Consider the following 24873-nt stretch of genomic DNA (forward strand, 5'->3'; position numbering starts at 1 on the left):
CCGTCGGGGTGGAATGGGGTATGGGAGCTGCATGGCTCAGATCTGTGGCTGTGGCCCACTTGGGGTCCCACTCACCTTCTCCGCTTGGGGTCCAGGTGGGCCGGGTGCTCCTGCTTTGCCTGGGAATCCAGGGGGACCCTACATCAACAACGGAGCAGGCCAGAATGAGAGTGGAGCTGGAGGGGGTGCTCCTTTTCCTTCCTCCTGGGTCTGCTTCACTATGGTTAATACGATGCATTTTGATGCATTTTGACTTCCTAGAAACACCACCTAGGAGTGTTACTGCTGGCTGGCCTGCGGCGCTGGGGCCCACCCAGGAGGCTCTGCCCTCCAGGTCCTGGCTCCTGGAATCAGGCCTGGCCACCCAGGCTGTTCCTCCATGCCTCTTCCCTCCCCTCCCCAGGCCCATCCTAGCCCAGCCTGGCCTGGTCAGGTCAGGCCTGCCCCTCCCAAATAGGACCACATAGACAGGGCTGGCTTTGTGTCTTCACTCACCGGTGGGCCGGGAAAGCCTGGCTGGCCTTGAAATCCCTAGGGGAAGAAGCAAGGGACAGTGTGCTGTGCCGCCCTCTCTCTCCATCCTGGGAGCCCGGATGGAAAGAGTGACCGGGTAAGGCTGCCTCGAGCCATGGGGCCTTGTCCTCCACTCTGCCCAAGATACCCAGCAGGTGAAGCTCTAGTCACAAGGTAGGAGGTTACAAGGATGGGTGAGGGCTGGAGGCTAGAGCTGGTCACCCCTACACATGGGAGGCCACCAGAGAGAAGACCCAGCCCCTTCCCTGTGCCCACCCCCCTTCCAGCTCTCCCCCATGGTCAGGACAGCCAGCCAGGTCCCATGGTCACTCACCTGGTCGCCCTTCTCTCCCGAGTTCCCTTGGGGGCCTCGCTCTCCTCGGGGACCCTGTCACCACAGAGAACAAGGCAGCTGGAACCCAGTCTTTCTTCCCTTAGACCCCAGGGCTGGGCCCGGACCAGGAGTCCCCATGTCCACAGTCCCCTGTCTCCTCCTTCACTCACCGCCGGGCCTGGGGGACCTGGGAGGCCTTCAGATCCTGGTGGGCCCTGGGGACATGACGGAGCAGAATCAGTCACTCTGACTGGGGGAGGTGGAGATCAGGGGACAGGGGCAGAGAGTAGACGGGACAGGACGGGACGTGGTGGGAGGCTGCTCTAAGCCGGCAGGACTCCTCCCCCTGGTTTGCTCCAGCTTCCCTTCTCTTGCCTGAGCTATTGAACCAGCCTCTTAACTAGTCCTGCCACCTCCTAGCTCACTGCAATCCAGCCAGCAACTGGCTGCCATCTCTTCTTCTCCAACATAGCTCTGATTATAATACTCTTGCTCCAAAGCCTTCCATGGCTCCCCTCTGTGCAACTGAATGAGGTACATATTTTCCACCAGTGCTGGGTTTTGAGGCATCCTGTGATCTGGTACGACTCACCCTTTCGTGCTTCATTTCCCTCTCCCTGTCTTATCTTCTGCCTTGCTTGGTCAGACGGCTATTCTCTGAACATACTTTCTACATTTGTACCCCTGGGCCTTTGCACGGCTGTCCTTTCTCCCTAGAATGCTTACTGTTCCTCTATCCTTTCTGGGGCTCTTAAAACCTTGCCAAGGGATTAGATGGCTCTGATCTCTTCCTGAGGTGCCCCCACCCATGGCCTCCCCCTTCGGGATTCCCCAGGATAGATAAGCCTGTGCCCTCCCCCAGTCCCCACTCTATTCAAGGCTCAGCTCAAACAGCACCTTCACAGAAAGGCCTCCTGATCCTCTGCCTAATAGCATGCTGTACACCACCCAGCCCCTTACCCTGCTCTCTTTTCTCCATTGCTTTCTCATCATTTATATATATTGGCTTATTCATCTGTTATGTGCCTCCCTCACTGGAATGTGGGCTCCTGACGTCAAGGGGCACAAGTGCCTGTTTTACTCACTGTGGCACCCCCAGGACAGCCTGGCACCCAGAAGGCCCCAGAGGAGTGTCTCTTATTAAGTAAATGCGCACAGGGCCTCCTACATCGCACCCAGGCCTCACCAACTTGTGAGGGGAAGGTAAGACTAAGGTTTGGCAGGTTGGTCTCAGCCGGACGTGGGTGCGAGTCCAGACTCTGCCCTAACTCACTCGCTCACTCACTGAGGGCAGCATACTGGGTGAGCCATGTCACTTCCCAAGCCTCAGGGATAACCTCACGGATGGGATGTCCTCACCTGAGAACAGCCCCGGCCCCTGCGCTCACCTAGCCTGGAAGGGTGGCTCTGGGCTTGCGGGGTCAGGCCAGGCTCCACGCTGGGTCGAGGGTCCCCCGCCTGCCCCGCCCCCGCCCGGCTTTGCAGAGAAGGAGGAGGCTCTCCTGCCGGCTGATTCCAGGCCCCTTGCCCCTTGGCGGCCCTGGCCAGCCCATCTCCACAAAACCTGCTGGGATCCTCCCTCCAGCCTCCCCTCCGCAGCAAGCAGCTTCCTGCCGGCCAGCCAGCGCCGCAGCTGGAGTGACTCAGGGGGCAGGGAAGCAGGGGGCAGGTCTCTCCCTTCGAAGGCTGCTGGGAAAGTCCGGGGGGGTGGGGGGGCAGTGGAGGCGGGGCAGGGACTGCTCCATTTGGAGTTCTTCCTCCTGCCCCTCCCCCCACATTGAGCTGCGACTCACGACTCACCGATTCTCCCTTCTCTCCTGGGGGCCCGACGTAGCCCCGCTCCCCCTTGATGCCCTGAGCAGAGAGAGAGCTGAATTAGCCCCGTGGCCCGCCGTCATGGCGCTAATACGAGGGGTGGGGACTGCAGCTGGCACAAGCTGGCACTGACAGGCAGATGGCACCGAGGACGACGGCTGGGGGAGGAGGATGGGGCTGCTCCCTACACGCCACTGCAGCCTCAGTGAAAAGCGGGGACACGCCCACCCAGCAGCCTCCTGCCCAGGGTAGTCTTCCTTGGGTCTCCCCACCTCTCCTGTCCTACCCTCCAGGAGGCAGAGCTCAGTCCTGGGGTCTGGGTGGTCTCCCCACCTCTCCTGCCCTACTCTCCAGGAGGCAGAGCTCAGGCCTGGGATCTGGGTGCTCGGAGAGTCTGGCCCTCTGTGTGCAGTGGCTGCAGTCAACCTCCCAAGTGGAGTGACAGGGCCATGCTGCACTACCACAGGGGCTTTGGGGAGACCTGCATGGATGGATGGACAGACAGATGGATGGCCTGGCAGAGGCACAGGCTGAAATGCTTGGAAGGGAGGGAGCCTGCTGGGGGATGTGCCAGCCTGGCCCCGCCCTCACCACCACCCCCAGGCTCTGCTACCCCCAGAGCCAGCTTCCCCTTACTCACAGGCAGTCCTGGGGGGCCCATGGCACCTGGGTAGCCAGGCTGCCCTGGAGGACCCTACAAAGAAAGGTAAAATTATGGACCAGCTCCCCAACATTTCTGTTTCCCCCCTCCCTGGGCAAAAAGAGTAGCCATAGCTAGGATGCCTGAGCTGCCCACTGAGCAGACGCACGCCCATCCCAGGACAGCCACAACCTTGGGCCGGCTCCCAAAGGCCCAGGTCCCTCTGGCTGAGACCACCATCACAAGCCTGGGGCTGGGTGACAAGTTGTAGCCCAGCCAGGACCTGGGAGCTGAGCCAGAAGAAATGGCCCAGAGCTGGGAGGATGAGTTTGAGAGCAAGAGAAGTGGGGCGTGGAAGGGGTAACTGAAGGCCGATGTAGGAGGAGCGAGGGAGAAGAGCCCCCAGGATGCTGCTGGAAGCTGGGGGCAGGGCTGTTTGCTCTGTCCAGGGGGTCAGGGCACAAGGAGATCAGCCTCCTTTGATCCCGAGGGGGTGCAAAGACCCCCAATCTGAGGGATCAGGGGCAGCGAGTTTCAAAAGGAGTCCACCGCCCGTCCCCTACTCGGCAGCCATCCCCGGGGGGCCCCACCTCTGCCTCCCCAAGGCTGCTCACCCATTGCCTTCCCCTGCCGGCCCCCTCTTACCGGTTCCCCCTTCTCTCCTGTCAGGCCCCTGAGGCCTCGCTCTCCTTGAAGACCCTTGGAGAGAAAAATCATAAGAACCTGCAGGGGAAGTCTGTCCCCACCCAGCCCCCAGCTCCTTTTGCTTGCCCTGCAGCCTTCTGTCCCCAGTCCAGGCACAGCTGGGCGTCACTGATGCCCTCCCTTAGGGTCCCCTGCGAGGTGACCGCGGGTGTACCCCAGAAGGATAACTGTGAGAGATGTAGACTCCCACATAGGGGTGCCTCTCAAGCGCATACCCCCGAGACAGGTAACTCCAGAGATGTGCCCCCCCAGGGAGGTGACCCCCAGGGGGTGCCTCTCAGGCCGGTGACTGTCACTGGTGTGCCCTACTTCGGGAAGTGGCGGGGCTGTACCTTCAGGAGGTTGACACATGTGTGCGCCCCTCAGGGGCAACCGTGAGGAGAGGTACCCCTACAGTGGTGCTGTTTGACCAAATGTATCACTGGATGGCCGACACTTACCTGCCCCCCCCCCAACAAATCACCTCCTTTTAGGGATGCAGGGGAGAGACACGGGCAGGCCCCCAGAGCAGACCACTCCCTCCAGAGCCATCCCTGTCACGTTTTAGGGTGGAAAGGGAGATCACTTTCAATGGAAGCCAGAGCCCCCACCCCTCAGGCCTCACCCCGACCTTCGTGGATTCGCCGCAGCGTTAAGGGGGCTGCGTCCGCCCCTTCTCCCTCATGCCCTCAAGAGATGGTGCCCAAACCTTTCCACAACACAAGACAGATGGCTAGACGGACAGATGGCCCCTTCACCCAAGCAAGCAGAAACAGACAAGGTCCGGCCAGGATGAGGACGTGGGGACAGATGGAGCGGTGACAAGGAGGGGCCCTGCTCCCTGAGCCTCCATCGCCAAGCCTGGGAGGAGTGGAGCCAGGCCCCAGGAACACCAGATCTGACAAACAGGCAGTTAGTTTCCGTGACCCGGGAGGGAGCAACAGTGAGGATGGGGATGATTTAAACACACTTGTGACGATGACGAAGGCAGAACAGGTAACGACACCTGGCGGGAGGAGCAGGCAGCGGCGCCGGGCACGGAGGCGCCGGGCCCCATGACACCCGGACACCCAACCGGCTGGCATCACCCAGCCTTGGGCCAGCAGACGGGGCCTGGAGCCGAGGAAGAGGAGAGTCAGAGGAGGAAGCTGGGAGGTTCCTCTAGGACGATGGGAAAGGCGCAAGCACGGCTCCCTTCGGATCCGCGGGGTGGCTCGGCACGGCCCTGCCAAGCAGCGGGCCAGCCACCTGTGCCAGCCTGCAATGTGGGGCCCTGAAGCTTTGGCATCTCTGCCGGGCTCTGTGCCAGGTGCCTGGCAGGGCCCCAAGAACTACTTCCAGCAAATCTTCAGTCGATAGCGAAGGTGGGAGAAGCAGGAGGCAGAAGTGAGAAGGGAGGAATCAAGAGGCCCCTAGAGGCACCAGCTTCAAAGAAGAAGGTAATACAGCTCCGAGGCCTGGGGGTTGGGTGGGGAGGAGTGATGTGGGATTGGGCGAGAGAAAAAGGAGATTGTAGGTGGGGAGAGGGGAGAGAAGATGAAAGAAGCAGGAGCAGAGGGAGAAGGGAAAAGGGAAAGAAGTCGGAGACTTGGGAAGATGTCCAAGCCGCTGGGACCGCAGAGAACCCGTGTCGCTATGTGCCTGCAGGGGACAAAGACAAACATGGAGGCGGTAGGGGCGAGGGCTCCACAGGAAGGGAGACAAGCAAACGCCACAGAGACCTGGCTGGCGGGGGGGAAGGGGAGGTCAAGCAGCGCTAGGTTCTTACAGGCAATCCGGGGGAGCCAACAGCACCAGGAAAACCTGGGGGGCCCTGGTGGGAGAAACAGGCAGGTCACAACTCATAGGCACGGTAACCCTGGGCATCGTCTGGGGCAGGAGGTCATGGGGAGAGGAGGTCACAGGAATATTTCCAAGGCAGCTGGAAAAGAGACTCATTGAAGACACCCGCTCCTCCCCCTTGGCTCCAGGAAGAATGGCTCCGCCATCAGCAGAGATGAGAAACAGCCCCCAGAGTCACACGGCCCTGGCCGAGGCCTCCCGAGTCCAGCTGGACACCCTTGCTGGAGTGCAAGCCCATCGTGCCTGCCACCTGACCTCCAGATGTCCCCAGCTGGGTGGCTCCTTGCTTCTAAGGTGGCTCCCACCAGCCACTTGTTCTCCAAAGAAAGCGTTTTCAGTTCTTCCAGTCTTTCCTGGGCACTTCTAGTTTCCCGCCATGGCAACACCATAGAGGACTCCAGGGGAGACATCCCTGGCCTGGCCTTTGTAGACCTGTCCTAGAGATGGCCCTACAGAGCGACGCAGGGCTGTTCGGTCTTAGCCCCTGACCCCCGTAGCGACCGGTGGCATGGAGGCATGAAGAGATCTGGTCGGGTTGCCACACACTTTCCTGGCAGCCGAGACCATGAGCCAGAAGCTCAGGCCCTCCCGCCAGGGGAGCCTGGGTCCACTGTCCAGGACATTGTAGGGATGGGGAGTGGGAGACAAGGGTGTGCCTGAGGGCCTCCCCGAAGCGGGAGCATAGGCACAGCGGGACGGAGCAGACCAGTTCCAGGGGCTTGGGTGGTGGGAGCCTACAGTCCCCACAGATGCTCTGATGAGGGCGAGGGGCGGGCGGTAGAATTTCCCTCCTTCTGCCCTGCCCAGCTTCCTGGGTACAAGGCAGCAGAACGGTGTCTGGGCATTATGACCCCTTCGAGAGCTTCTCAAGTGGGCCAGGAAACCGCAGATACTTACGATAGGGCCTGGAGGACCCGGGGAGCCCCTCATGCCAGGCGGACCCTGCAAAGGAAGCCAACGGAAATGCAAGAAGAGGCTCAGGCCCCACAGAGCCCCAGGGTCTCTGTGGCCTTCCCCCCAGCTCGAGTCCTCCCACCGCCCGAGTCCGCAGAGGGTGGTAGGTGGCAAAGCAGGCCCATTTTAGCTGGTGTTAAACCTTTCGTTCTGTTCATTCAATCATCCAACAAACATTTATTGAGCAGCTATTATGTCCCAGACACTAGTCCAGGTGCTGGGGACACGGAAATAGACCAAACATAAAAATCCCTGCCACGTGGCACCGACGCTCTAGGGAAGAGGTGGGCAGTGACAAATAAAACAGGGGCTGGCCCATGGTCCTCAGTAGATGCGTGTGGAATGTTCTAAATGAATGAAATGCACGGTCTTCAGAGGGTGACACGTGCACTGCATGGAGGGCCTAGGGGTTCCAGGGTTAGTGTATGTGTGGGGGGTCAGTTTGCGAGAGAGCAGGGAAGGTGTCCCTGAGAAGGTGATATCTGAGCAAAGGGGCGAAGGAGCGAGCCCCGGAGAGGAGCTGCGGGCAAAGGAAGCGGCTGGAGGGGGTGGAAGGGCATCCCCTGGGCCGAGAGCAGCCAGTGTGCCAACAGAGCGAGGGACTCCGAGCCGTGAGAGGTGCCAGGTGATCTGGGACTGGGAGGCCCCTGAAGGACTCCCAAGAGACAGGGAGCCACCAGAGGGCCCAGGAGGACACTTGGCAGGAACGAAACTGCCCCCCCCCCCCTCCAGGAACTGAGGGCCACTTGCGTGGAGACACCGGCCGGGCCCTGGTCTTACCTCTTCTCCTCTCTGGCCGGGCAGTCCCGGAGGACCGGGCAGGCCGGGGCTCCCCGCACAGCCTGGATCCCCCTCGCTGTTGTCTCCCTGGAGTGGGACGGGGATGGTGAGCTGAGCAGCCAGGGCCCTCCCTGCAGGGCCCGGGGCACAGGCAAGGAGCGGGCACGGGTACACTCACCCGGGCCTCCTCAGCTCTTGGGCGCTCCCGCTCTGCGAAGCACTGGGGGGGACAACAGGAGGCCCTCCGTCAAGCGAGGCAGCCGGGTGCTCTCCCCACACCAAGCCACCCCGGAGCCCAGCCTCCTACCCGGGCACAGCTGTCCAGGCCTGGTGCGCCGGGGATACCCTGGTCTCCCTTCTCTCCTTTTTCCAGGAATGCCACCGGGTGGGCTGTCTGCCCCTGGACGCAGTCCCCGCAGATGCTCTGACAAGAAAAAGGAGAGGGCAGTGGGGCATGAATCCCAGGAGGCCAGGGCGGGCCGAATGGGGGAACCCCAGCCCGAACTCAGCCAGGGCACCCCGCCCGGCACTCCCCCCCCTCCCCCCACCCACACCCTCTCTCTCCCCAGCCACATCTCTGCGGCAGCTTTGCTCCATCCTCAGGGGACCCAATCCCAGCACTGGCTTTGAGTTTCCTCCAGGAAGCAGCTCTGTGGGGCCAAGCCAGAGCCACTTTCCAGACAGGCGTGTGGGAGGAGGTGGAGGGGCCCGCAGAGGGACCATCTGTCCCGGCTGTTCCTGCAACCTGCACCCACTGTGAGGACACGCCACGAGGATTCGGGCTGCAAAGGCCGGCTCCAAACACCAGCTTCTCTGCCCAAGGGCGCAAAGGAGCGGCTGCAGGAGGAGCCAGACCCTTTGCAGACACCCTCTGGGGTGCGGCTGGCCCTCCTGCCCCCCCAGATCCTGACTGTCACGGGCTCCCCGGTTCGCCCACCCATGGAAGGGTGTCCCTGGACCCCTGGGCAGGAGCCCCTGCTCCACGTTCACTGTGCACTGCCCAGCCCAGTGATAGTGGTTGGCACTGACTCAGCACGCATGATGCTAGCCATCGTACTAGGCCTGTGCTCATGGTCCCATTCACTCCTGCCAGTGCAGTGAGGCAGGTAATCTGGTAAGCATTCTGGAGATGAGAAAGCCGATGCGCGAAGACACAGCATGACTTGTCTCAAGTGGGGGCCCGTGCTGGACCCCACTCTGCTGAGGCCAGAGCTGGCACTTGGTCCACGGGCCCAGGCTTCTTCTGGGGTGCCGTCTGACTCCTTCTCCAGACCACACTGAGTTCCAGTTTGGGTTCCTCCACAGACCACTTGGTTAAGAGGCCGTCAGATGACATGTGACACAGAAACATGCCAAATCCTGCACTTGGGGTCATGTGATCATGTGCCCAGGGGCAGGAGACATGGGGGATCCCTGGCTTGCCAGGAGCCTCAGGGAGAAGAACGGGGGTTTCATTGCCACACTCTACTGTGATCCAACCCATAGTGGCCGTCAGGAGGTTAACCCAACTGCAAGCTGCTTCTGGAGACATCTGCTGTCCAGAGCGGGAACGGGGCAGGTGGTCCTCAGACTCTGGCCTGACCAGGACCCACGGGGAAAGTGGGAGGTCCGGGACACTGGCTAGCCGGTACTAGACGGGGGTGACCAGGATGGGGTGGGGGCTCTGGAGGGACCCCAGAGGATGCTGAGCTGGAGGAGAGGAGAATCCAGATCTTATCTCCAGAGGTGACTGAGCAAGTGAGGCCCATGTCACCCCTGGTGCCCGGCATGGGAGGCCAGACCAGGCCAGAGCCCTCAGTGTGGTCTTGACGTTATTGACAGCACTGGCACGGGCCGACCCTGTCAGGACCTCATGTCCCCTCTCCTGCACCACTAGAACTGCTCCTGAAATCCTGTTTCTTCCCTGGATTCTTTCTGGATTGACCAGAGGACAGCTGAAGCCTTCTTCCAGGCCCCCAACCCAGTCCCGTCAAAGAACATAAGTAACCTCCACGGCTCCGTGCCTAAGGACCCCACATGTGCACTCTCACCCTCCCGCTCTGCTCTAGAAGCCTCTAGACCCTGCCCTGGTGTGACCAGGGTGGTACAGGGCCTCACTGGTGGCTCCTATGGGCAGGCCTTGGGGCAGGAACTGCCCCCAACATCCACCATGGGGGTACCTTGGCAGGATTCCTTCAAACACACGTTTAGCAAGGAAGACTGAGGGTTCGTTACTCGCCAGGCACTGTGCTAGGCCCTCTGAGACAGCCGCTTGGAGAATGCACATTCATGGCAAACAGCTCCCGTCTGCAGCTCTCCCTGCGCAGTGCTGAGCACTTCCTACAACGATCCCCTTAGGAAGCTTCTCTGCCAATTCCTCCTCCTTCCCTCACTACCCTCTTACCTTAAGGAGGTGCTGTTCAATTGGTAAGGATCCCTGCAGGAGACAAGACAGGAGGGCTCAGGCAGGTGAGGGGAAGGGGGATGGAGACTTACGGGATCAGGGGGAGCCTCAGGAAGCCACATGCCACCCTGGCTTCTCCCTGCCTCGCAGGAGGGAGGGAAGAGGGCCCCCACTGCAGCTAAGGGAGCTGGCACGGCCAGCTCAGCCCTGGGAAGGGCAAGGAGGGGGCTGTACGGTGACCCAGGCTGGTACCTACCAGTTCCGCAGTTAGCCCGGGCTGTCCGGGCAAACCGGTGTTTCCAGGCACTCCCTGCAGCCAGGAAGAGACGTGAGTGAGTGGACTCTTCTCTTGAGCCCGAAGGCCACCCTGCTTCATGCCCCCAGCCCCATGCCCCTTCTCTTCCTGCAGCACCGAGAGCCCGGCGGGCACAAGGCTGGCGTCCATGCTTAGCTCTAAATCTCCAGACCATTTGGGGGGAACATTGAGGAGGCCCAGGAGGGTGACCCCCAAAAGCAGTCCAACAGGAAGTTTTCCCTACATGTTAGCGGAACGTCAGAAATCGGACAGAGGGTCTTCAACCTTGTAAGTAACCATGTTTCTTTCAGTGCTTGTCCATTTCCTATCGAATCTCACTGATTCAGTGCCCTTGGTGGGCTAGGTGGTATCCCACCCAACTTAGAACAAAGAATTCAGACACACTAAGTGCCTTGCCCGAGGTCACAAGATGAGCCAAGTGCAGAGGTGAGATTAAGAGTCAGGACCCCTGGCTCCAATCCCTGCTCTCTTAACCACGATTCCAGCACCCTCCCCAAAAGACATTCCCCAGAACACTCGTGTACACAACAAGGTGGAGGCTTGGGAACCAGACCTATGCAGGTGCGAACACCGACTACCTAGGTAACTTCTGGCAGCTTACTTGGAAAAAAAAAAAATCCCTGTGCCTCAGTTTCCTTATCTGTGAAACAGGGAACCTCTGTGGTGAAGTATAAAGGAGACCGTGACTGTGAGGAGGTATTTGCCACCCAGACTCCCTGTGGCCCCTGCAGGCTCAGGATGCACATTTGCATATTATCCCACGGAGGATATGTTCCCTTTTCAATCCCTTTTCAATCCCCAGTGCCCGACACAGAGGGGGCAGGCATTAAATACAGGCTGAGTGAATGCACCGCTGCACGCCCTGCACTCCCCGCACGGGAATTCCTTGGCCCGTTCTGAGAGCTGGCCTCCCTTCAAGTCCCGGTTCCCAGGACAGAACCCAGCCACCTTCCCCGGCAAGCCCGCCCTGTTCCAGGCCAGGTTCTACCAAGGCCCAAGGCAGACTGGAGGCAGCCTCCCTCCCACAAGCTCCTGCGCCCCTCCCTCTGCACCCTGAGTGAGTTCACAGGGTAATGGGCTCAGGACAGTGGCCGGCACAGGGAAAAGGCCTTGAACCTGGTCGTTATCCTTATGCACCTAAATCCGCCTGCTCCACTTGCTGTTGCCCATGTGTGAGTTCAAGCCTGATACTTGGTGATTTTCTTTCCCTGCCCTCCTGGAACTAAATATCCCACCTGTTGTCCTACCATAGAAGCCAAGAGCTACCCACTCACTGGCTACTAACTATGTAGCCTCAGGCACATTGCTTGACCTCGCTGCCTCAGTTTCCCCTTCTGGGAAATGGATAGAGGATTCCAGGAGATTTCGTTACTTGGGCAAATAAATGCTATCTCTGGGCCCGTTTCTGAGCCTAAAGACGGGAGCTGCCGGACCCTCCCTTCCTTGAAAGGACCGCAGGGCCGACCTGGCGAGGAAGAGCTGCATCTTGCCTGGCACAGGGCAGGTGCCTGTTAGTGGCAGCCTTGGCTTGGTCTCCGGCACTGGCACTGGGCGAGGACTCCGGTGCCTGGGACCAGACTCTGCAGTCACTCTTTTCTGCCTTGTTCCCCCAGCATGTCTTGGCAGGGTTCACACTCCATCAGCCTGTTAATGGGTCACTTTGAAATGACTCTCATGCTTCCCCAAGCAAACTGCAAGACCCCTGCAGACAGATTCCTGCTTCCTGGTGGTGCGGCAGGAGGCTGGGACACTTGGTAAATGTGTGGTTGGCCCATGGGGGACTGAGAGCTGGCTCCGGTTCTGAGCTCTTGATGAGACAGAGAGAATTGGATCCCGGCAGAGACTCCCATCAGCAATGGGGACTCACCAGAACAGATTCTCGCCCCAGGGTGGCAGCGGGGGAACTGTATAAAATCTCCGGGGCGAGGGGGAGGGAGGGAGTAGTTTGTAAAAAGCTTCCGCGTGATTCTGCTCTGCTTCTTCGGGAGCTGGGAGCCAGACACGCAGAAGCCACTGTCTGTCCCTCCTAGGACCTTCAGAGAACCGGGCCCGGTGCGTAGGCCGCCAGGGAGCTGTCCCGCAAGGCAGCGGCAGGGAAGAGGAAATGCTCGGTGCTGGCGAAGCCCAGTCCAGCGCTGCCAATTCTGAGCCCGAAGACCTCAGACAAGATACTTCACCTCTCTGAGCCCGTTTGCCCAGCTGAGACTTAGGGAGAACACCATCTGCCTATCGGAGTTGATGTAAGACTCCAATGAACGAGAGAATGGGTATAAAATAATAATGATGGCTCATGCCTTCTAAGCATTTACTATGTGCCAGGCATGGTTCTACACATTTTGCACGCATTAACTTGTTTAAAATTCACAAAAGCCCCATGAGGTCCGTGCTATAATTATCTCCACTTAACAGATGAAGGAACTGAGACACAGAGAGGGTAGGTGACTTGCCCGGCACCACACCGCTAGCACATGGCAGAGCTGGGATTCAAAGTCAGGCTGACGGGCACTGGAACGCACTCTCTCAGCACAGCGTCGCACGGATCTCCACTCCCACTGCTCTCCCATCACTGGCTCTGGCCTCCCTGCTAGTCCCCCAACTGTCAGGCACAGTCCCGCCCCCGAGCCTTTGCACCTGCTGCTTTCACTATCAGGAATGCTCTCCCTCATGGGCTTACTCACTCATTTCCTCTAAGCCTGGATTCTTTCCAACACTCTTCTCGAACATCTTCCTTGCCCTCCTCCCACTTTCTGACCCCACACCCCGCTTTATCCTCCTCCTCCCTCCTTGCATGAATGAATGCTGCACGCTGCTCCAAAAGACAGGAGCGCCATGCCGGTGTAAGGGATTGTTTGATCCAGATCCTGGGTTCCGGACCAAGGCCTGACCTTAGCCTGAGCTTGGCCCAGGTGTCGGTAGGGTGCCTGGGCCAGCACACAGCAGGGCATTCCTCAAGAAAGGGCTAGGACTGCCCACAGCCTGCCCTAAGGGATCAGTGGGCCTCCCCCATGCTGTCTGGGGAGCAGGAACCTAGAGGAGTGAGGACGGTACGCATAGGTGTTGAGTGGGGGCGCAGCACACGCAGGGGCCAGCACAGAGCCAGAGCCCTGCCACCCCGCCACCCTGCCTCCCAGACTCCCATTCTCCTCTCCCCCTTTACCTGTAGCCCGGGCATTCCAGGAGGGCCAGGTGGTCCAGGAACACCCGGGGGACCCTGAAGGAGAGGAGAAGTAATCAGACCCCAAAGAAGGCTCTGCCCCACCGCTGGGGGCGGCAGCATGAGGGTGGGCAAGCCGCGGGGTGCTGGCGGACAAGTGGAGAGGCAGAGGAGACAAGCGACACACACCTGCGGGCCCGGCTGCCAGGAGCTGCCCATCCAAAGTCCCGGAGCACCCTGGGTGGGAGTGGGGGTCGCAAAAGAAGGGAGAGGTTATAGGCAACGTCCACACCAAGCGCAGGGCTGCGTGGGGAGGCAGCTGGCTGGGGCGCAAAGCCCTGCGGTGCCCTCGCATGTTGAGCCACCGCAGGAAGCCAGGCCTCTCCCCCGGCTGGGGGGAGGGCTCTCAGCACCACTTACCGGCATGCCAGAGAAGATGGGGTCCCCTCGAGAGGGGCAGGAACACTCCCCTGGCTCGCCCTGAAAAGACAAGAGCTTTTGTCAGAGGGTGGCGAGGATGGAGGACCTTCTGGAAACCAACACCTGGGAGACAGCACGGGCTTTAGGGTGGAGAGGCCAGGTTTAAATCCAGGATCCGCCTCTTATGATCGTGCCCTGGGGCAACTTGTTCAGCCTGCTGAGTCCCAGGCTCCTCACCTGTAAGATGAGGGTGAGAGCACCAAATGCGGAGACTGTCAGGAGGGTGGAATGGAAGAACGTACAGAGCTCTTGCCGCACGGGAAGCCCTTAGCCCCTGAGTGCCCCCTGTCGGTGTGGGTTCAGCGTCTGCTGCTACACAGGTGTTCTGCCTCCCAGACACTCGAGGCTTGGCCGCCTTCCCACTCCCCTTGGCCAGGCCCAGCCCCCCACGTCTCTGCCCTCTCACTGCTGGTCCTCCCCAGCTTAGCGCCTGCCCCAGCCTCTGACTCAGGCCCCATCTGCAAATGCAGCTGCCCCCATGGGGCCCTTGGAGCTCTCTGGGTCTCCTGGGATCCTGGTTGTGCCCTGGGCCAGCAACCAGGTGAAGTGAGACGTGTTCGGGGCCCCCGCTTCCTGGAAGCAGGAAGCTGGCGGTAGCAAGGAGACCAGGATGACCCCTCGGCTTCTGCCCTCCAGTCCGGAGCCATCACCACGTGTCTAGGTTCGGCTGGGGGCGGGGCTACAGGGGCGGTTAATTTCCCCCACAGTATTGGCCACAGGGCCTTGGGACTCACCTTCTCTCCCTGAGGTCCCTTTTCACCCTGCCGGGAAGAAACACAGCAAGGTGAGTAGATAGGGGTGTGAAAGCAAGATGCCATAGGTTCCGGCTGCCCCGAGAGCCTGTACTCACCGGAGTCCCTCTGGCTCCTGGAAGTCCAGTTTGTCCTTGCTGCCCATCTGGGCCCTGAGGGGAGAGAGCCCAGGGTCAGCGGGGAGCCTGGACTGCAGCCAGCCACGTGGCCCTCCTGCAGGCGAGGGCGATAGGACAAGCAGAAGCCTGTGTCCCAGTGCCCATGGCCTCGAGGAGGGGACTCTGGCACAGGAGACAAGGAGTGGAGAAAGCAGGAAGACTGGCATTTCCTGAGCACCTTCTGGGTGTCAGACACCGGGCCAAGTGCCTGTCAGACAACGCTGAGTGGGACACCCCCCCCCCAGCCCTGCAGGACAGCACTGTTCTGTTTGACAGGTGAGGAAACTCCAGCCTAAGGAAATTTTGTAACAGACCCCCCCGGCGCGACTGCACCCGGCTACCGGGGGCCCAAGGCCCCTGCTCTCTGTCTCTCCCTTTCATGCTTGACACACATTCTATCACAAAGGTTATCTCAGATGACTTAGCAGGAGATAGAAATTTCTGCTCTTATTTGATCACCCAGGATTTGGAGACTCTGAAAGGCTGTCACTTGTCTGGGATCACACAACTAGCATTGTGTGTGGGGCTGAGATTGGAAAGCCTCCCGGGTGGGATTCAGCCTGAGGGAAGAAGGTCTGGAGAAGTCTGCCTTTCTGTGGGCTCTTCCACCTTCACACTAGGGACCCGAAAGCTCCATGAGGACCAGGACTGCCTTCGCCTTTCACCTCTGCCTTTCCCCTGGGGCTCCCTGGGACAGGCCGGGAGCCTGACGGTCCAGCTCTACTGGGCCATACAGACTGACGGCGTGGACCCGGCCCCTCTGGGCTTCCGTGCACCCTTGGGAGGACTCTATCAGTGATTGCCAAACTGGAACTGGAATTTCTCTAGGGATCCGTGAAGATAGAAAAGATAACTTTCACGGGGCTATTTTCCACAGCACCAAAAGCCCAAGAAAAATTACACACTTGCCCACGACCCGGCATGGCACAGGCTGGCTGAAAGGTAACATTTCTTTGATTTAGGCTAGAATTATACCATCTCGTAACATTCTAGTGGGTTCATGTGGAGCGGAAGCTGACTATTACACGGGTATTTGATGAATGAAAATGAGGAAATGCACTTATTATTTAATCTCTGCAATTTGTTCAATAGACACATCTTTCAAAGCACGGGACTCATTGGTGGGACGGTCATAAAGAGAGGTCTTTGAGGGTAATGAGGTTGGAAGTATTGCTGGTCTAGAGAGATCTGTGCTGTCCAGTAGGGTAGCCCATAGCTGCATGTGCTCATTTAAATTTAAATTAATTAAAATTAAATGAAATTTGCAATTTAACTCCTGAGTGACACTGGCCAGAGTTCGAGCCCTCGGTAACCACTTGCGGCTCGGGCAGAGCAGAACAGAACATTTTCATCATTATGGGTAGTTCAATGGGGCCGCACCCATTTAGAAGATCCCCCAAGGCCCGAGGTTTGAAGTGGGGGTGAGGGAGTTCACATACATGCTTTGAGTCAGACAGACCTAGGTTCAAGTCCTGACTCTGCCCCCTCGCTATCTGGCCTTCAGCTTCCTCATCTATGAAACAGGGACAATAACAGCCGTTCCCTTTCAGGGCCATTGTGAGGTTTAAGCAGATCTCTGTGGGTCTAGAGCTTAGCACCAGGCTCAGCAGTCACTGTTCCCGAAATGGAGGTGATCAGTAACGTCATTAGTCAGGTGCCCCCATCCAGAAAGTGTGGTCTTCCTTCTCGGAAGCTGGGCTTCTCCCCTCCCATCCCCCATGCCGCCAGGACCCCCCCGTGGGGTCAGCCCTGTGCCCTCTTCCCAGCAGTAAGAGCCTTGGCCCCAGCAAGCCTCCAGCACAGAGCACAGAGCACAGAGGACCCTTACCGGAGGCCCAGAGACACTGGCACCAGGGGGCCCCATAGGCCCAGCGGCTCCTTTCAGTCCCGGAGAGCCCTGTGGAAGAGAGGACACGGAGGCTACCAAGGGCAATCAGGCAGGTGAGACGCATCAGACCAGGTCTTGGGTGGCCCTGTGGTGGGCATGTCACAGGTCCCATGTGCCCTGTCCCCTCAGCCAAGGCACTCCAAAGCACCACAGGGCTAGTGCCCGACGAGGCAGAGGCTCACCTTGGCGCCTTTCTCTCCAACGGGTCCAGGTGGTCCCCGAGGTCCTGGAAGTCCCTGCAGATGGAAGCACAGTCAGCTAACCCTTATCCTAAAGCGGCCCCTTCCCAGCCCCCAGCCCTCCTCGAGGCCCAAAGCAGACGTACCTGAATACCAGGCAAACCCTGGACTCCCAGTTCCCCCTGCAAGTCAGAAAACACAGACTGGGCCACAGCTGCCCCAGCCAGCCTGTCCCACTGGCATACCCGGTCTGGGGTGGGGCATCTACCAGCCCAAACTCAAGAGAGCTCCCCAGGAAGACTGTGAGGATAAGAGAGGCAGGGGGCCAAGCCAGTGTCCTCCACAGAAGTAACGGCAGGCCAGGGCTGCTGCCCAATTCCTTATCCCAGAGCTGTGCCCTTGAGCATTTGAGGGCAGGCAGAGCTTTGTAGTTTTGGGGATGGATAGGAGTGGGCAGCTGGCTAATGGAAGTGTTGGGGAGGGTTGGGGGGCAGGTAGGCAAAGGGAAGCCTAAAAACCCACCTGGGGCCCTTGGACTCCCTTTCCTGGAGGCCCAGGCTCTCCCTGAAGAGGAAGAAGGACAATCCTTGACTTGAGATTCCCCACTCACCCTTAAAACCTCCCTCCCCAGCCTCTTCCCCCTTAAGTTCCCTACTTCCCCCTTCTCCCTACTCTGTAGCCGATCTTCCCCACTCCAGGCCCAATGGCCCTATGTATGTGCCCACCCCTACCCTCACCACACATACCTGCAGCCCAGGCTCCCCCCACGCACACATACCTGGATACCTTTCAGTCCTGGGGGCCCTTGAACTCCAGGTAGACCAGGCCGGCCCTAAATGATACAAGTGGCCCATGGGTCCCGCAGGGGAAACGGTGCGGGTGGTAGAGAAGACAAAGTTCAGGCAGGGAAAGACCAGAGGGCAGGCAGCAGGAACTCACCGGTTTACCAGGCCGGCCCACACCTTCTGGCCCCGGCTCTCCTTTGGGGCCAGGCTTCCCAGGCAGTCCCGCCATGTTCATCGCTGTCCCCTGCAGGCTGGGGCAGGCAGTGCAGCCATCACCCTGGTCAGAGATGGGCACAGCCAGGAGCTCAGAGCCAAGGCTGGCAGCCAGGCCAGGAGGAGGCATCAGAAAGGGAGTCTTTGTGCCCCTCTAAGAGCTCTGCCCCTCCACCTCCCCCACCTCAGTCTGGGAGATCAAAACAGCCCCTGACAGTCTTTGCTCTTCTCCCTGCCGTGAAGAAGAGCTGAGGCTTCTCCACCCAGTGACTCTGGTTAACTTGTAAGGCTCACAGCCTGACTCTGCAGTCCTTCACCTCATTAACTCTCAGCCTGATTTCTTTTTGTTCACACAACAAAACGTCCCCTGCCCGACTGACCTTTTCTCCTTTTGGGCCCACGGGACCCCGAACCCCAGGCTCTCCCGACAGTCCTGGCTGCCCGGTGGTGCCTGGCACTCCAGGATCTCCAGGATTCCCAGCATCACCCTGTAAGAAGCTGGGTTCAAGGAGGGCACACCCAGCTGGGGGCAGACTGCCCTCTTGGGAACTAAAGACACTCGGAGCCCTTTGCTGGGGCTGGGGCTGAGGCTGGGAGCTGCAAGGGAATAGAGAGTAGGCGCGGGGCAATAGGGAAAAGGAGGTGGAAAGCTCATCAGACAGGTGGTGCCCACCCATGCCCACGAGGTTCTCACCTTCTGCCCCTTCAGTCCATGGTCTCCAGCCTTGCCCTGGGGAGAAAGCATTTCTAGCACCCGTTCACTCACAGCGGACACCCCTACGTGTCCGGCACTGTGTTAGACCCAGGGACTACAGCAATACGCCGAACAGACCAAACTCTCTGCTCCCATTTTAGGGAAGCCATACTGTATAGATGCAGGGAAGAGACGAGCCAGGGTCCTGCCTGGATGACCCAGGGCAAGTTCCTTAACCTCTCTGTGACTCGGTTTCCTTATCTGTCAACAGGGGTGAGCAAAATGGCACTGGCCTGTCGCCTGTAGAGTCCCTGTGAGGTTTGATGTGCGGGTACACGTGAAGCAGTGCATGGCAAAGGGCGCACCCTATGCCAGCGCTGGCGGCCAGCCATCAAGCGGTAACGATAACGGGCCCCGTGGTGGCCATGGCTTCCTGCGCTCTGCCAAGTGTTTCACGCACACAGCCCGAGGCTTTCCAACCATGCCACGCAGAGGAAACAGAGGCACGGAGAGGAGAAGCAACTTGCTCAAGTCAAAGAGTGAGCAGAAGGCAGAGCTGGAGTTTGAACCCAGGCCTGTCTGGTCTCAGGTTGGTGCTCTGTGCGCCCTGCCCGACGGTGTCCCAGGATGAAGGACTGAGGCCCCTGAGGCCAACCTCCTCTGGAGACAGAAGCACCGACGCTTCCACATACTCCCACCTACTCCCCGCTGTCCAGGGAGCCCAGAGAGCCACGCAGGGGTCCCTCCCTTCCTTGGAGCCCCGCCCGCAACAACCCAGGAGCTCACCTGTTTTCCTGGCAAGCCGAAGCCTGGAGGCCCGGGCTCTCCCTTCTCTCCAGGAGGGCCAGGCAAGGCCACCATGTAGCTGTCCCCATCCTGAGGCCTGGACAGGGCTGGACATGGCTCACAAGGCTCCCCCTGCCAAGCAAGGACACAGGGTTGGGGGGCAGGGATCCTGGGCCAGACTTGGGATCTGGGGCCTGGGGCATCGAGCTGGGCCTGACGTAGCACTTCTGCTGGGCAAGGGATCTCTCAGGAGAGAGGGTGGGAGGACACGTAAGAAGTGAGCGTGGGGGCCATGTCACCAAGGTCTCGAGTGCCACGCTAAGCAGTGGGGAGTCTTGAAGGGCTTGAATTAGGGCAAGTGTGCGCTGAGGAAGTTCACCCTGGCCGCAGCGGGAGAATGTTCCCAGACTCACCTTCTCCCCTTTGATGCCTGTGGGTCCCACTGGCCCTGGTGGCCCCTGCGTGATTAAAAAAAAAAGCCATGTGTGAAGCCTAGCACCTGCCTGGACTATGCTGGGCACCGTCCAGGTTTGTTGTCCCCCCCCCCCCCCCGCAGCAGGCAGCACCTCCCACATTTCCTTCTGCCCAAAGCTGTCCTATGCCGAGCACACTCACCTGCTGGCCGGCTGGCCCTGCCTCCCCAAAATTACCCTGGAGCAAAGCAGAGAACATAGGGTCAGAGTGAGGCGGCGTGACAGGGGCTGGGTCAGTCCCAAACCACAAACCGCAAAAGTAGCCTGTGAGGAATTCTAGACTGACTAGCCTTCTCATTTCCTGGCGAGGGAAACTGAGGCCCAGAGACGGAAAGGGGATTTCCCCCAAGGTTCCCAGGAGAGTCTGTGGCAGGTTCCCGCCCCCAGCCTCACTTCACAGAATCCCAGCCCCGCACGCAGCCTTCACCCGGCACACAAAGATCATTCTTTCAGTTATCCGACAGCTATTCGCTGGACGTGCACGGGCCGAGGCACCGGGCGGAGGCGGCGAGCAGCGCATCAACCACCTTGTGGAGTTTGCGTACTTGTGGGGACAACCGGAACCTTTTGAAGTCACAGCAGCTGTAAACCGTGATGAGTGTTGCGAAGGGAACAGGCAGGGAGATGAAACAGAGGAGGCCGTTTTGGACAGGGTGGTCAGAGAAGTGTTGACCACGACTATTATCAGAAAGACAGGAATCAGGCCAGCCAGCGAAAGCAGGGGAGGGTAGAGAGGAAGAATGTGCTAGAGAGTGGGAGCCAGAAGTACAGAATCTAAGAGTTGGTCCAGAGGGGAAGGAAGCCACACATCTAAAGCCCGAGAACCAGGGAGAGGAGAGCCAGCAGAAAGGGGGCAGGGGCTGGTCGTCCGGGGTCTCGTTAGGCATAGCAGGACGTTGGTATTGAGTCTGTCATGAAGGGTTTTAAGCAGGGAAATAGTGAAACCCGCGTTCTTTTTACAAGGGCACATCATGTTAGCTGCCGGACGACAAAGGGGCCGTGAATGGGCTGCGGTGGCCGCAGGCAGGGGAGCCCCGCTGGGGCTCAGACCACGGGGGCACTCGTGCAGGTGGAGAGGAGGGGGGGCAGGGGGGCTGCTGACAGAGTTGCTGTTGACAGAACTGTCAGATGGAGGCGAGGGTGTGGGGCAGGCAGGGTTCCAGGAGGCTGCAGGTTTGGGGCCGGAGGGGCTGGGGACAGGCCATTTACTGAGACAGGGCAGCCCGAAGAGGAAGCCGCTGGGAGGTGGGGGTACAGAAGCTCCCGCTGAGCACTGCCAGGAGGGGTCTGCCTGACAGAGGGGGTCTGAACACACATTGTGGTGTTTGTCACCCTCGAACACGCATCCCCCCCCACCCCCCGGCACAGAAGCCCTCATGTGAGGAACACTGTCATTTGTCTCTGCCACAACTGTAAACACAAATGGCAACACGGGCACCGAAATCGGGTGACCCAGCCGAGTGGCGAAGATTATAGACTCCAGCCAGATTCCTAGGCGCAGATCCCAGTTCTACTCCCAAACAGCCATGTGACCTTGGGGAACGGACTTGGCCTTCTCTGCCTCCAATTCTTGATCCGTAAAACGAGAAGAATGGAGTAGCTCCCCCATCGGGTTTTAGGAGGGCGAAACAAGTGAATCCATGCGCGAGCGCTTGCAGCGGCGCCCGGCACATGGTAAGTGGCAAAGGATAGTTAAATATGGTTATTTTATTAAAAGGTAGTCTTATGTGTGCCTAATTGTTTTAGATGATCAATAAAATAAAAATACAACAGCAAGGAATTCCCTTGGAGAGCACGAGGGCTCTCACAGATAAGTTCGTTGACTTCCATCTGCAAAGCACTGATGAATTTTTTTCACTGTGGATTTGATCTCTTGTCTGTCTCGTCCCTATTTCCTGCCTCCCTGCCAAGAAGTCCTAGTGTCCCTGACAGCTAACTCAGATCTCACCTTCTCTCCTTTCAGCCCTGCTGGCCCTGGAGCCCCAACTTTCCCCTGAAAAACAATCAAGTCACAATTAGAGCCTCTTCCCACTCCCACCCCTGCAAGACACCATGGTCCCAGCAGCCTCCCAGAAAGAGAAAGGCCAGCCTGGAATGACGAATGCCACGACTGCAGGCAGCTAGGCAGTTCCTTCTGTTATAGAGCCGGGCACATGGAGGTTCTAAGAGGGAGCCCCCGGAGCAAGCAACCTGGGGCAGTGTAGGGATGGAGAGGGATACGAGGCTGCAGGCCTGGGACACCTGCTTCGGGGCCTCCTTCCTGGTCTCTGCCTTGAGACTCAGAGCGGGAGGAGAAAGGGAGGTCACCGGTGTGGCAAAGATGGGCTGGACTGAGCCAAGCTAGTCACTCACCGGAAGGCCAGGCAAACCGAAGCCAGGGGAGCCCACATCTCCTTTGGCCCCTGTGGAGGGCCCAAGATGATGGGTCCCTACAGCTAAGCTGCAGGACAAACAAGAGTCTCCCTGGGGAAGGAAGAGAAAGAATCAGAAAGGCTCCCAGCAGTCATGGGGTGGGGGGCAGCCAGGGGACCAGTGGTCCCTTACCTTCTCTCCTTTGGCGCCTTGGATGCCAGGGTCTCCCTACAGGGAGAAAAGGTTTATGGGCTGAGGCTGGGCCTGTTGGGGCACCCCAAACTTCCTAGCCATATGTAAGGACAGCAGTGTTATACACCACAGACCCTTCAAATACCCAGGGGTCCTATGGGGTTCAAGGTGGGCACCCAGAGCCGGGGCCCATCAACCCACGTAATAGATGGAGGAAATTAGGCCAGGCTAAGCTACCCTACTGAAAAGTTCCTGTACCTACCCGATCACCTTTCCATCCAACAGCTCCCAGGCCCTCCTGAAAGAAAGTGTGGATGAGGGAGTGGAGTGGGGTGGGGAGTCAAGCCGAGGACCCTAACCCAGCCCTGCCCTCAACCAACACCCAATCCCAGGAGGAGGGCACAGCCTCACTCACTATAAGGGCTGGCTCCACCCCAGCTTGCCCAAAAGGCATCTTAGAGCCTCCTCAAGAACCCTAGGACCTAGCCATGGCGACCTGGGTGGCCTTCTAGCCCAGCCCTAAACTCTATGGTTCAGCCCCCCTCCCATCTAGAGCCAGGACTCTCTGGCAGCAATCTCTCTATGGCCAAGAGGAGTACCCAGTCCCTCTGTCAAGTACCCAGCTCCTTTCCAGGATCATGCTCCCAGGTTTTTTGTGGGGCCCTTCCACGGCCACCTGGGCACTCACCTTGGCTGGTGCAGGATCACCTGGCTCCCCCTTGGGCCCTGGCTTTCCAGGGAGCCCCACGAAGTTCTGGAAGCCTTCAGGCAGCGTTGGGCACACTTCACAGGGGTCACCCTAGCAGAAGGGAGAGACCATGAGTGGACAAACAAGGGGGCTCCTAGAGAAGGTCCAGCGCCCCTGATGCTCAGTGTTGCCTTCAGAGGGGGGCTCCTACTCCCACCCCATCCTGGTACAACCCAGCCTGGATCTCACCTTCTCTCCCTTCAGCCCCGGCACCCCTGGTTTCCCCTGTTGGAGAAGAAGCAGTGAATGTTAGTGATTAGTGCAGGGCAGAGGGACCAGTATGCCAAGGGAGGGCCCAAGGACCTAGCCCCCCCTCTCTCTGAAGGCCTTGATAGAGCAGCCCGGGGCATGGTGGGCAGCAGCCCCCCTCCCCCTCCAGACTGGGCTTACTTACAGGTTTCCCACCAGGACCTTCCTTTCCTGGCACCCCCGAGCTGCCCTGTGGTCAGAAGAAGGGTTAAGGGGGAGGCTCCTGGCCACGACCTCAGCCCATTCACCCCATCCCCATCAGTCTCTTCTCTGAATTGGCAGGATGACCTCAGCCAAATCTCCCATCTCCTCCTGTTCGGCTTGGTCAGCAAGCACCCCCCGTCTGCTGCCTGTCCTTCTCCACGTCTAACCTAAGTCCTTCTGCTTGCAAAAGTAGGAAGAATATGAGGCCTCTGTGTACCCCATCCCCAGTGCCTCAGGTCAAGAGGAATCTGGGTGATGCCAGAGGAACCATAGCAGACAGACAATCAGACGTTTCCAGGGCTTTCTGCTCATCAAGGCATAAGACCCTAATATGAGCTTGGGCCCTGCAGGTGTGGCCTTTCTGATCATCGCTAGACTTAGGCCTACCTGTCCCCATCCTGGAACCCAGGCCAGGGCTCCCATGTCATCAGGCACTGGGATGGGGACAGTCCCCACTGAGGGGCCTGGCTGAGCTGAGCTAGGATCCTCAGCTGAATGCCTGGCTCCTTCCGCCCATGCTTGGCTGCTGCCCTGGGTCCCCTTCTCTCTCCATCCACCACGCAGGGAGTCTCCCCAGTGCCCACACTCCTGCCTATGTTTACCTTGTCTCCCTTCGGGCCTGGCGGGCCGCCTGGGTCCCCCTAAGGGCAGAAACAGTATCAGGTAGAGGCCCCTCAGGGGCCCCACATCACGGCGAGACCTCCCCGAGCCCCTTCCCCCAACCAGCACCCCCAGGACCGAGCCTTATCTCCCCAGTCTCAGCCAGGCAAGAGAAGGGTCTCTGAGGAAAGAACAGTAGGAGGGGCCAGGAGTACTCACCGGGGTCCCAGGAAGTCCTATCCCAGGGGGCCCAGGGAGGCCAGGGCGCCCAGGCTCTCCTGCCAGCCCCTCAGGCCCAACAAAGCCAGGGTCTCCCTGGCACGGACATAAGGTAGGTGTGAGCGAGCCGTCGCCTCGGCCCCTCCACCCACTCTCCATCCCACAGACACCCACAGCTCACCTTCTGCCCTTTGGGCCCCATGACGCAGATCTCCCCTGGCCGGCCCTGTGGGGTCGGGGAAGGCAGAAGAAAAGTCTGAGGCCTGGCACCTCCCTGGGGTAGCAGCCACCTGCCCGCCCTCAGTGCCTCTCCCCAAAGCCAGACTCCATCCCTGTGCCCCGAGGTCATCAGACGTCAACATCAGGGCATTAGAGGTCAGGGGCTCTTAGGCTGGGAGCCAGGGGCCCTGGGTTCAAATGCTTTTCTGTCCCCTCCTTTCTCTACCTCCCCCTCCCTGGGTTTCTGTTCTCCTGTCTGAGCAAGAC

General features: G+C 59.4%; 1 protein-coding gene across 4 annotated transcripts in view; it reads right to left on the reverse strand.

The window, feature by feature from the left end:
• COL16A1 (collagen type XVI alpha 1 chain) overlaps positions 1–24873 on the reverse strand; it is a 51890-nt gene that overhangs the window by 15413 nt on the left and 11604 nt on the right. For 2 of the 4 annotated variants that reach the window (XM_044390478.3, XM_057305263.1), the window contains exons 18-57: positions 24569–24613; positions 24388–24483; positions 24171–24209; positions 23510–23554; positions 23305–23340; positions 23056–23166; positions 22630–22665; positions 22368–22403; positions 22176–22286; positions 21772–21816; positions 19966–20001; positions 19764–19808; positions 19351–19482; positions 18565–18600; positions 18251–18358; positions 17812–17934; positions 17651–17704; positions 17395–17436; positions 17019–17054; positions 16876–16929; positions 16634–16702; positions 14746–14799; positions 14630–14656; positions 13836–13895; positions 13605–13652; positions 13419–13472; positions 10202–10255; positions 9946–9978; positions 7870–7986; positions 7741–7782; positions 7563–7649; positions 6726–6770; positions 5755–5799; positions 3948–4001; positions 3303–3356; positions 2648–2701; positions 1018–1062; positions 848–901; positions 496–531; positions 76–138 (exon numbers count right to left, since the gene is read on the reverse strand). In XM_044390478.3, the coding sequence (XP_044246413.2) occupies positions 76–138; positions 496–531; positions 848–901; positions 1018–1062; positions 2648–2701; positions 3303–3356; positions 3948–4001; positions 5755–5799; positions 6726–6770; positions 7563–7649; positions 7741–7782; positions 7870–7986; positions 9946–9978; positions 10202–10255; positions 13419–13472; positions 13605–13652; positions 13836–13895; positions 14630–14656; positions 14746–14799; positions 16634–16702; positions 16876–16929; positions 17019–17054; positions 17395–17436; positions 17651–17704; positions 17812–17934; positions 18251–18358; positions 18565–18600; positions 19351–19482; positions 19764–19808; positions 19966–20001; positions 21772–21816; positions 22176–22286; positions 22368–22403; positions 22630–22665; positions 23056–23166; positions 23305–23340; positions 23510–23554; positions 24171–24209; positions 24388–24483; positions 24569–24613 (2361 nt within the window). The remainder of the gene's footprint in view (positions 1–75; positions 139–495; positions 532–847; positions 902–1017; positions 1063–2647; positions 2702–3302; positions 3357–3947; positions 4002–5754; positions 5800–6725; positions 6771–7562; positions 7650–7740; positions 7783–7869; positions 7987–9945; positions 9979–10201; positions 10256–13418; positions 13473–13604; positions 13653–13835; positions 13896–14629; positions 14657–14745; positions 14800–16633; positions 16703–16875; positions 16930–17018; positions 17055–17394; positions 17437–17650; positions 17705–17811; positions 17935–18250; positions 18359–18564; positions 18601–19350; positions 19483–19763; positions 19809–19965; positions 20002–21771; positions 21817–22175; positions 22287–22367; positions 22404–22629; positions 22666–23055; positions 23167–23304; positions 23341–23509; positions 23555–24170; positions 24210–24387; positions 24484–24568; positions 24614–24873) is intronic. The other 2 variants (XM_044390479.3, XM_057305262.1) reach the window with 2 other exon arrangements.

This window comes from Ursus arctos, unplaced genomic scaffold, assembly GCF_023065955.2.
Source record: "Ursus arctos isolate Adak ecotype North America unplaced genomic scaffold, UrsArc2.0 scaffold_32, whole genome shotgun sequence".
Classification (NCBI taxonomy): Eukaryota; Metazoa; Chordata; class Mammalia; order Carnivora; family Ursidae; genus Ursus; species Ursus arctos.